At 40.0% G+C, this 11,652-nt stretch overlaps 1 protein-coding gene across 1 annotated transcript in view; it reads right to left on the reverse strand.

The window, feature by feature from the left end:
* Positions 1–11,652, reverse strand: part of LOC107720555 (neuroligin-2-like) — a 56,691-nt gene continuing 45,039 nt past the window's right edge. Inside the window, exons 5-9 of the mRNA XM_016528282.1 lie at positions 6,944–7,129; positions 3,686–3,951; positions 3,430–3,583; positions 1,660–2,026; positions 1–1,553 (exon numbers count right to left, since the gene is read on the reverse strand). Coding sequence (XP_016383768.1) covers positions 626–1,553; positions 1,660–2,026; positions 3,430–3,583; positions 3,686–3,951; positions 6,944–7,129 — 1,901 coding nt within the window. The 3' untranslated portion in view covers positions 1–625. The remainder of the gene's footprint in view (positions 1,554–1,659; positions 2,027–3,429; positions 3,584–3,685; positions 3,952–6,943; positions 7,130–11,652) is intronic.

Raw genomic sequence — 11,652 nt, forward strand, 5'->3', positions numbered from 1 at the left:
AAGAAAAACAAATTTGGCACTTTTTTTCTCAATTCTGCAAATTCCTTGAATAAATCCAGTTCAGGTGATTCTCTCCACGTCCGTCCACTAGACTGCGTCTGATTGGACGATGATCACAGTACTTGGCACAAGAATGCTGGTAAAAATTAGATAGTAGAATCTTTTTTTCATTCATAGCCTTATAAGGTTATCAATAATACATTTTTTACACGTATGTTTTCTTGATTTATAAAACAGTCCGAAGTAGGAAAAACTGTTCTTTTTTGGGGACTAGAAACGGCTACAGCAGAGCAAAAGACTCGGGGAGAAGAAAAGAAAAATAAGGGAAAGGTGGCAATGAAACTTGAGGGGGAAAAAACAGGAGAAAAAAATAAAATGGTAGGGGATAGCTGCTGTATTGAGTAGGGAAAATGGCCAACATTTCTCCACCCAAAATCTTCTCCAAGAACGAGAGGAGCAGGAAGAGTAAAACAAGAAAGAATGAGAGAGAAAGACAGTGTGCTGGGAGTGGACTTAAAAAGGACAGGAGCGGTGTGTTGGACAGTATCCGTGTAGAGCACCACTCTTAGTACCGGAGGTCTGTGTTCCTATGCGTTTGGGGGGCCTGGTCCCCTCAGAGGGGTTACTATACTCGTGTGGTGGAGTGCTGGTGGGGCAGGGCGTTGTTGCTATGCCCAGCACTCGGTGCAGGTGCAGGTGCAGGGGGGTAAGTGTTGAAGGCATGGAGGGGCTGCATGCCAGTGATGGTGCTGGGGATCATGGAAAGCGCGTTAGCCGTCATAAGTGGCACGTCCTCAGGTGCCCGCCGTAGTGCCAGAGTGTAGTCCGGCGGGCACACGGGTGGTCTTAGAGGTTCCAAGTCGCCATGTAGACCACGCGGTGGTAGAGGCGTGCCGTGGTCGAGCTCCACCCTCTGCTGCTTCATCTGCAAGGACATTAGCTCCTCCTCCTGGCTCAATGCCAGGTCGTTATGGGGCGGAGCCCCCACAATGCCGAGGCCCGGCCCTGCCCCACGTTGAGGCGAGAGGCGTCGATGGCGGCGTTGCAGCAGCTCGTGCCGTTTGTCGCGTTTATAGTACAACGCGGCAAACGCTAGCACGTTGAGGAAGAGCAGCGACGCGCCCACTGCTACTGTCACGCTCAGCTCCGTCGAATAGTCCCTTGTGTCACTCGGGAATGGGAAGCGTTCAGGAGGGTGTTCAGAACCTTCGAGGTCCGGGTCGGGTGGGTAGGTTGAGACCGTGGGGTGGCGAGTAGAGCGTGTGCCAGGGCTCTGGGCTGTTCCCTTCCAGCCGGGCCGGTGCGGGCTGCCAGGGGGCAGTCGCGTGGTTATGGAGCTGATGATCTCCACATGAAGGGTGTGGAGGTGAGGAACCAGCTCAAGCCAGAAGGCAACTTTGTTGGCACGGTAATTATCCCGGATGCGAGGCTTCAACCCGATGTGGAGGTACTGCTTGTCTTTAGAGCTGAATTTGGTCCAGATAACTTCCTCGAAGCGATTGGGCTTAGTATGGATGAACTTGGTATCCTGCGGTACTGGAATGTTCGGATCACTGGAAAAAAAATATTGAAACAAAGTGAGAAGAAAATAAAAAGACAGAACTGCATTTGTATTCTGGTCTCACTGGATGAACAAATTTGGACAGATCAAACTCTCACCCTGTCTTGGCGAAGTTGGTCCAGTATGTCATCACCACAGCGCTGAGCATGACATCATTCTTGGAAAAGTTGCAGGGAAATAGATCTGTGGCTCCCACCATGGGTACACCGAACACATACGGGATCTCGTCGCCATGTGCTGCGTCTGCCCACTCAGGTCGTGCCTCCGTCTGGCAGTGGTGGTGGAAGGTATAAAAATAAACAGGGGACTGGAACTCAGCATGCAGCTTAGCTGTAGCCACTGCTGGCGCCACCCACTGGTGGTCGGTAAAAAGTGCAAGTAGAGTTTTACGCCGCATGTCCCCGTTGTCGCGGTCAGCCCAATCTGTGTACATGAACTTTATAGTCTCCCGCAGTATGTCTTTACCTAAGAAGGGACAGAGAGAGACCAAGAGAGAAAAAGATGGATGTTGAATGTTGAAAGACAGAGTTGGTTGTCACACAAAGCAGGGCACCTTGACCCAATATAGGAGACAGTGAGACAGAAGCACCCAAGGTGAGGGGTAAAATTAGACTGATTACCTTGAACAACCGCTAAAAGAACGTGTAGATGTGTATGTCAGTGTTGTCTACAGAAATCTGTGGGACTGTCCTGAATGGCACACCTGAAGTACATCTGATGTACACCTGATAATACGTTTTCTCAATGCACACGTATGCACAGATTTCACAGATCTACTTTAGACCTCTAAAGCAAAAATGTTCTTTTAATAGGTACTCCATTCAGTGCTTGATTAGAAACCCTACAAAATAATTTCTATCATGACAACTCTCTGAAGATTTGAGCATGGTAATGAATATGACAATATTAATATATTTGGTCTTGGCGGAATAGATCTGCTACGTTGCTGCTGCTGTTGGTTATTGTTGTAGTTGTAGATTATTGCTGCTGTTGCAAGCAAGTACAGGAACTTGCTACTGCCAATGCATACGGTGATACGGTGCTGTGAGTATTTAAAACATACTGCTGTTGCACAAATAGCATATAAAATAACCCGTAGCAGATCTATACAGGTGGAGCTGGGGAAGGTGGAGGGTTTCAGAAGAACTCTGAAAGCGCACTGCAAAATGCTCAAGTCAATGTCTCTTCACACCCCGATAGCAATCATTAAGTTAAGTGGTGTAAATGTATTTATCTGTATTTAGATATCTGTGGAAGGCGTAGGACCAAGAAATGTTCGTCTAATCAAAACGCTCGGAACTTTCCTTCCTGCCTGTCAACATATGTATTTGCATACCTCTGCGTACCCTGTTCGCGCAGACAGGATACATCATCAGCGCGGTCACGTACGCTATTGCAGACAGAGCGAGAATGGCAGGCAAACATCAACAACCCGATCTTCCTTCCTGGTATTGTTGTACTTTTACTAACTGTGCTATAAAGTTTTCTCACCAGTGAATGACACATCTGCGTACGTATATGCATTCAGGGGGCGTGGCTTTGAATGGCGATTTGCAGGGAGGGTGGGACGTTCACATTCAGTGCTATCAGGCTAAAGTTAGCATTTTCCAAGATCTCCTACTGCACCTTTAAGAATCCATCAGCCTGCGCTATCTAGAGTTTCATGAAAGAACTAGGCATTTACATTGTGTTGAATATTTAAATATGACCAGTGTTGTATTTTAAATCACCCCATTTAACTCTGCATGTATTCAAGTCAGTAAATAATATAATTTCTTTTGACATTGTGCTGTAGATTCAGTGGCAGCAATGGCAGGGCAAACATCAGCCTATGTGCAAGTGACTACGGGTGTATCATTGAAACTCACCATCTGGGTATCCATAGAGGTTGTCCACAAAATTTGATATGGTGTAGTCGAAGGAAGCGGCTGAAATACCATCCTCACCCTCACTGTCATCTACAAATTTCAGCCCTTCACCCTGGTTCACCCCCAACAAGATGTCGTAGTTCAGGAACTCCCCCTGAGGACATTACACATATGTCACCCATTGTACTCACTTTCGCTAATTAACTGTCAAGATTAGACTCTAAACTCTGAGACCCTGCTTTGACTAAAATCACACCTGCTGCATGAGGATCTCAGGGTCATCGGGTACCACATCTCCATCCACCACCGGTCCGAATGCGATGTGGTAGCGGGCAGGTTGGATATCCTGATCCACCAGCTCCCTGAAGCTCTTCCTTCGCAGACAGTCCACCAGATCTGCAGTGTCGCTGTAGCTGCAGCCCACCTTCTTGGCCAGGATCTTGGTGTACATCAGGGGCCGGTAGTTGACTGACCAGCTGGATATGGCGGAGCCACTCTGAGCAATGGCCCTCTGGAACAAACCTGAAACCAGGGCCAGTTACAAGACAATGACTAAGAAAAGTCAAAGAGCAGGCTATAATGTGAGTGAGTCAATGTGGACAGAGTGTGACCCGTGACCCATGACCATGAGCAAGATAAAGCCACTGAGTATCTTTTATCATCACAAAAGGAAGGCCATTGGAACTCATTTCTATAACAATAAATGCTTTCCAGGCTGGTTTCTTAATTTCATAATATTCACTTCAGAATAGAGAACACATTTTTTACTTCAGAACAGAAGAGATGTTTAACTTCAGAACAGAACAGAACCTTAACTTCAGAACAGAAAAGAATATCATCTCAATTTTAGAAAGAGATCAGAATTGAATCTTATTTTCAGAACAGAACAGAAGCTTAAGTTCAGAAAATAACAGAACAGATTCTTAACTTCAGAAAAAAAGAACAGAACAAAATGGAATCTTAATAGAACACATTCTTAACACATTTCTTCAGAACAGAATCTTAACTTAAAAAAAAAGATCAGGAAAGAATAGAATCTTAATTTCAGAAAGAATATAACAGAATTTTAACTTCAGATCAGAAGAGAATTGCAAGAATACATTTTTGCATTTGGCAGACACTTTTATCCAGAGTAACTTGCATTGCATTGAAGGCAAACATTTTATCAGTTCATGCATTCCCTGCAAATCAAACCCATGAACTTGGCATTGCTAGTGCCATTCTCTACTGTTTGAGCTACAGGAATGCCAGAATCCCAGAATGCCAGACAACGGTTGGCCTTGTGTACTGGCTACAATAGAGAGGTGAGGTGCAATGTGTATTTAACCTTTAAAAATATTCAATTAAACAGTGTGTCATGTAAATTCGGACCAAGACTGTCAATGTCGTCACAGACTTTTGGACCTTACTGTATATGAAACTGTGCTACCCATCTACAAGTAAAGTTCTGAAACTAGTTTTAATGGTCAGAGAAACATGTTGCTAAGCTAAAATGGTGGAAGTCTGCACAGTAGAAAGGTCATGCTGGCTTCAACAAGGCATAACCAATAACAGCATGAACCAACAGTCAGGGGCTCCTTTTAGTATGTGTTGCAAATAGGGCAGGTAGAAACTCTGATTCATTACTTGAGTGAAAGTAACAAAGTGAGCTCAGCAGTGTTCAAAAAGGCTCTGGATAAGCATGAGGAAACCATCTTGGCTTTCAGAACCCTGCTGCACCGTTATGTAAAGTGCCCCATGGTTTTCATCTGCAGATTCTGTTATTAATTATTAAAATGTTTCAGCACCCCCCCCTTCCAGTCACACACGCACACACACACACACACACACACACTATACTCTATTACAAGACCCCCCAGCTCCAGTTCCCTATGAAATCAATTAAGAATCAGCTCAGCTGCAGTCCAACACTTCTGCATCACACACACATAGTTGTACATGCTGCTCATTATAAATTTGTCTCACATTTCTCCATTTTTATCACACAGGACTCATTATAAACTGGCATCAAATGCAGACGCACGTGTGATCTCGAGATAGCGGTGTAAATCAGTCTCGCACACACACAAACTCACACACACCGCAAGGCATTGCCTCTCACTTTCACACAGCCGCACAATATATCAATATTAAAAAAATTCAGAACATAGAATAGTATATTGTAAAAAATATATAGCATAAATAGGGTTATAGACTTTCAAACAATTCCAAATATCCAAAAATAAAAGTCTTCCAGGTTTGGAATGGCATGAGGGTAAATGGGTCAATGACAAATGAGAGTGTCCATGATAAAGAGAAAGAAAATCCTATTCTAAAACACATCATGTTCTAAGAAATTTTTATCTTTCTACTGATGTTGGCTTTATAAACTATTTAAACCATTTTCAAGGAAAGTTTACATTTCATGAGTATAAAATATCACAAGGTGTCAAAAGTAATACATTTTTTACTTTGTGAGCGTAAACATTTTAATTCTTTTTTAAGTCATTATGTCAAACTACTTCTTTTCAATAAAAGCTTGCTTTTAAATGAGGCTAGCATCTTCATTATGATATCAGGACAGTTAATATTTTTGACTTTATGTCCATCTTGAAATAAAATTAAAATCATTGTACTATCCGAAAGACTGACCCCAAACCTCCTCTGATTAGAATGTTTTTCATTTCTGTATTAAAAGAGTAATATTATTAAGTAATATTTTAAAATATGACTACAATTTCAAATAACTGTTCTCTATTTGAATATATTTGAATATTTCTGAGATGCAAAACTAAAATTTCAGCATCATTATTTCTGTCTTCACGGTCACATGATCCTTCAGAAATCATTCTAATATGCTGATTTGCTGCTCATGAAACATTTCTTGAACATGATTAATGTTGAAAACAGTTGTGCTACTTAATACTTTTGGTACTTTTTGATACAGTGATACATTTTTTCAAGATTTTTGATGAATAGAAAGTTATATTGATGAATAGAAAGGAATTTATTTGAGATCTTTTGTAACATTATAAATGTCACGTTTGATCAATTTAATGCGTCCTTGCTGAATGTAATTTTTTTTTCAAAAGAAAAAAAATCTCACTGACCCCAACGTTTGAATGGTAATATGTGTAGCGAATCAGCTCATGGGGAAATATGAATAATTAATCATAACTAGTTATAATTAATTATAAATATTTAGATCCGCTGTAGATATTTACTTGACCTCTCAGGGTCAACTGTCTGTCAATTCTAAGAACGTTAATTTCCTGGTTAAGGGAGGGGTCTGTGTTTGTTAATCTAATGAATAATTGATTTGTTAAATCAAATGAAAAATGGTGTGTCTGATTGGTCCAGACGCTACATATGTGTATGAACTACACTTGTAGTTTTAAATGGATTTTTTAATAAATAGAGAGAGAGAGAGAGAGAGAGAGAGAAAAAGTCCAAATGAATAAATGTTCATTTTTTGGTGACCTTCCTTTAAATGATGGGATTTTGTATTGATGATCAAGGCAACAGAGTTTCAAACCTTCAGAATGATGGGACAGGATGAGAAGGTTGACGCAAGAGGCTCCAGCCCCAGAGCCAAATATGGTGATTCTCTCTGGGTCTCCTCCGAAGTGTCCGATGTTCTCGTTGAGCCATCGCAGAGCCTGAATCTGGTCCAGTAGCCCATAATTCCCCTTTGCAGACTGATTTCCAGTGCTCAGAAAACCTACGGAGAGCGAGAGAGTTAGACTGGAGATAAGATAACAGACAATGTGAACCAAAGGTATAAAAGACCATGATCAATACATGTTGACCAAGATCAAGCACTCTGAGGCCAAGAAGAGCAAAGTGCCTTGGTAAACTGAAAGAATAAGGCAAGACAGAGGACTAAAGCATTAATTGAACTAGTCATGTTCATTTAGAATTTAATGTTACCATTTGGAATGATTCCAATAGATTTGAACTTGTCATGAATAATATAGACTATGTTTGGTATAGCAAACAATACAATGAAAGCTTCAGCAGAACATATTATTTTAAAGTCAATATTTAAAACACTTTTTTCTCGTAAAATTTACCATGGTAATCAATGCATAATGAAAAATAGTAGACATTATACATTGTATACTGTACATTAGACATTAAGCACAACATTAGTATTTTCGAACCTTTTTAACTGATTCATTCAGTGACTGAATCCTTTGGTCTACATGACTCTGACTCACTCACCAGTGATGATGTCTACAGGAATGGTGACTGAACTAATGAACGAACAAATCAGAACCGTTCAAAAGAATCAAATAATTCTATTGCTACTCATAAATCTATTAGTCAAAAACATGTGACTTCAGTTGCAGTACTATAAAAGCTTCATTTAACATATTATTTGAATGTCAGTATTTTTTCTCTCATAAGACTGAAGTAAATTTATTTGTAAAATTGAGCATGTTTAATAATGCACATTATACATTAAGCAGTATGTTTGTGTTTTTTTTAAACAAATCTTTTGTGAGTGAATCAATGCTACAGGATATAGCCTACAGGAACGGTGACTGAACAAATGAAGTAACAAATCAAACTGCTTCAAATCATTCCATCGCTATAAATCTATTTATAATTGCTCAAAAACATATGTGTCTTCAATTACAGCAGCTTTGGCAGAACATATTTTCCTCTGCAACGCTCAGAACTGTGATCCTCAGGGGTGCTGGGGTGGGTTTGATGCATTAACTGTTATTGCTGCTGGTGAGAGGAGCTTTATTATCATCTTGTCAAGCCCATCTTTATGACGAGTCTAGCCGATTAACCAGTTTAGACATTTGGACTGTTGTTCTCTGGGTAGAAAAAGCTTAAAGGCACAATATGTAATTTTCGCAGCTAGAGGGCGCGTATTCAAAATAAACAAAGAGACAAAGGCGTAGTTTGATGACGCCGTGACTGAGTGTGGAATCATGGGAGTTATCGTCTTCATCCCCACAGCCGATGCAATCCGACGGGACTCGGGCAGAAATCATGTTCATGGATGAGCTTATGATTTATTAACGTAGTAGCATGAAGCAGGGTGAGGCTGAAAGCCGTCGAAGCAAAACCAGGCCGCTGAATGAGCGTAACACACGGCTCGAAAGCAGCGGAGCTTTTATTATGCCACGGTCGACCGCTTCCGCTCCTTCCGGTTGTGCATATGTGGGAAAAAAAAGCAGCGCTGTTTTATCATACTAGATACATGCCCACATCCACATACATACTTCAAAACAGGAGGCCCATTTACCATTACGGACATCCACAAAAAACGCATGCTACCGCTCATTAAAATGGGGCGTGTGTGGCTCTGGAGTCACAGTGTAAATGAGAACTAAAGAGCTTATGTAAGACCGTCTATTTTACTATTCTAACTGAACTGGTGATGCACTAAAAGCATGAAAATGTAGCGAGAAAAAAATGGCATATTTCACATGTCTAAGAAACCACTCTTCAGACTGTGAAAGACAGGCTTACTCCGTAATATTAAAAGAAATGGGGAAAAGACATAAGAGGGGAAAAAGAGATAAAAATAGACCCGTACTTAAAAGCTACGTGCCCTCAGACCCAATATAAGAGTCAGTGAGTGTGACTGTGTGTGTGTGTGCTTTAGAGAAAGAGAGCACGTCAAAGAAACTAAGAGGGATGAGTAGGGAAAAAGACAAACTGCCATGTTGTTTTCAGGAGTCAGGCCTGTGAGGAAGACGACAAGCGACAACATACGGCACATCATATTACAAACAACACACAACAGGAAAACAGATCTCGCACTCAATCTCGCACTCTACATATAAAAGGCTCCACTGGTGTGTTGTAGATGGAGGGATACACAGAAATAGAGCTCTTTGAAAATGTTCGTTACAGATGTTAAAAAAAGCTTTTAACGTCTGAAACTCCCACAGGCCGATAATGACTTAAAGGATACTGCTGCATCTGCTACATTAATTTACATGCTGTGCAAAACAGTAGCGTGTATTCATGACCGACGGCATCGTTTCCATCACAAAATAAAGCATTAGCAGTGATTAGCAACAATAAATATAGCCTATATTTTTGCATCTTTCTTTTAAATATCACCTAAACTACCTTTCAAAGATTTGGGGTCTGTACAACTTTTTTTTACACTCTGAATGAACAGTTTTTTTTAAATTGAGATTTATACATCTGAAGGCTGAATAAACAAGCTTTTCATTGATGTATGGTTTGTTAAGATAGGACAATATTTCGCAGACATACAACTATTTGAAAATCTGGAATCTGTGGGTGCAAAAAAATCGAAATATTGAGAAAACTTTGTCCAAATGAAGTTCTTAGCAATGCATATTACTAATCAAAAATTAAGTTTTGATATATTTATGGTAGAAAATTTACAAAATATCTTAATGGAACATGATCTTTACTTAATATTCTAATGATTTTTGGCATAAAAGAAAAATCAATCATTTTGACCCATACAATGTATTGTTGGCTATTGCTACAAATATACCCCAGCGACTTAAGACTGGTTTTGTGGTCCAGGGTCACATATTATTGAATATATATTATTAAATATGGAACCATTAATTCATATTATTAGATATGGAATCATTATTTTTGTGTAAACCATTAAGATCAGTGTTGTTACTGGTAACTAAAACTATTAAAATGGTTTTCATTAATTGAAATAAAAAATAAATAAATAAAAGCTAATTCAAAATATTAATAAATACTATAATAGTATATAAATAATAAAAAAATAACACTGATTAAGATTTTTTTATTTTACATTTTAGATAAAAAACAACAACAACTAATGAATCATAGGCTTAATGTTTTTGAAAGAAGCCTCTATGCTCATCAAATATATCATTATAATTTAATTAATTGCTTTCTAGATTTTCAAATTTACTCCTGTGATGGCAAAGCTGAATTTTCAGCAGCCATTACTCAAGTCTTCAGTTTCACATGATCCTTCAGATCAATCCTTTAGAAATTGAAAACAGTTGTGCTATATATTTAAAATGTCAAACTGACCCCAAACTACTAAACAGTAGTGTAACGTTTACGCCAAATCAAGAGCACAATTATGATGAATCTGTTTGATTGCAATGAATTCCACCCTAACAGTTTAAACTTAAGTAACATTATAAAACATCAAATACAGTTTTGTTTTATCTTCACATTAAAAAAATGTGAGATTCAGGGATACAGGTGTTTTTTTGTTCATACTCGCCAAGAAAAAAAAAAAAAAACTGGGGAAAACAATAATTTGGGCCACACTGAGCTGTGGTGTGACTGTGAACATAGCTCTATTGTCTAAATGACATTAATAGGACAGGTAACTGAATGTGTGCTAACTCACATCATAAGCGTCAGCCTCACGAGTCAAGGACAACCCGTAGAAAACAAGACAAATTACGTATTCATCAAACTGCTGGATCAGGCCACCACAGGCGAGTCCCTAAAGATGAATGAAGTCACCGAGTGCATTACAAATACAACTGTAGTGCAAATTAGTGGGGGAAGTGTGGATGTGAGGTATTTTTATAATAGTTTCATATTAGGTGAGTGTGAATCCTAGAGGTGCTGGATATGTGTCTGAGCAGCATGCACATTTCTGTAGGCACAGGATACCCGGCTGACCTACTTCACTGGGTACTGTATCCCACAATGCAACCTGCTCAACTTAACCTTCCATTTGTAGTCCGACAAATTATTTAAGGGATTTTTAACATCTCTGCTCAAACGTTGCCAGCGTCATATGCGGCACATTACGGGTCTTGTGACAGTAATTTAGCATACTACTTTAAACAGTTTGTTTCAAATAAAATGTTTTACATAGTATTTTTAGATAATAGTTGTGTCACAACACACTCGGGGAGCAAGTAACGAGGAAACGAGGAGTTCTTCAATATCACAATCTTTTTAATAATCCAATCACAAGGGGAACGTAGGAGACACAGGAACACATGGAAGGACATTCAGAACCGACAAACACTGACTGAAAAGGACTAGGGCTTTTAAACACAGGATAATTGGGGGAAGAACTAGACACACCTGGAATCAAATTAACACAATCAACGGGAGACAGAAACTGAGTCACAAGGAGCAAAAACACACACAGACAGGTCCATAACCCTGACATAACGCCCCCTCCCGGAAGGTGCGTCCTCGCACCGTAGAAACAACATGGGGAGGGGGTTCCGGAGGACGGATATCCGGGAGGAGGCCGGCAGACAGAGACCAGGGGGG

Source organism: Sinocyclocheilus rhinocerous, unplaced genomic scaffold (assembly GCF_001515625.1).
Source record: "Sinocyclocheilus rhinocerous isolate Xijiao unplaced genomic scaffold, SAMN03320098_v1.1 scaffold603, whole genome shotgun sequence".
Taxonomy (NCBI): Eukaryota; Metazoa; Chordata; class Actinopteri; order Cypriniformes; family Cyprinidae; genus Sinocyclocheilus; species Sinocyclocheilus rhinocerous.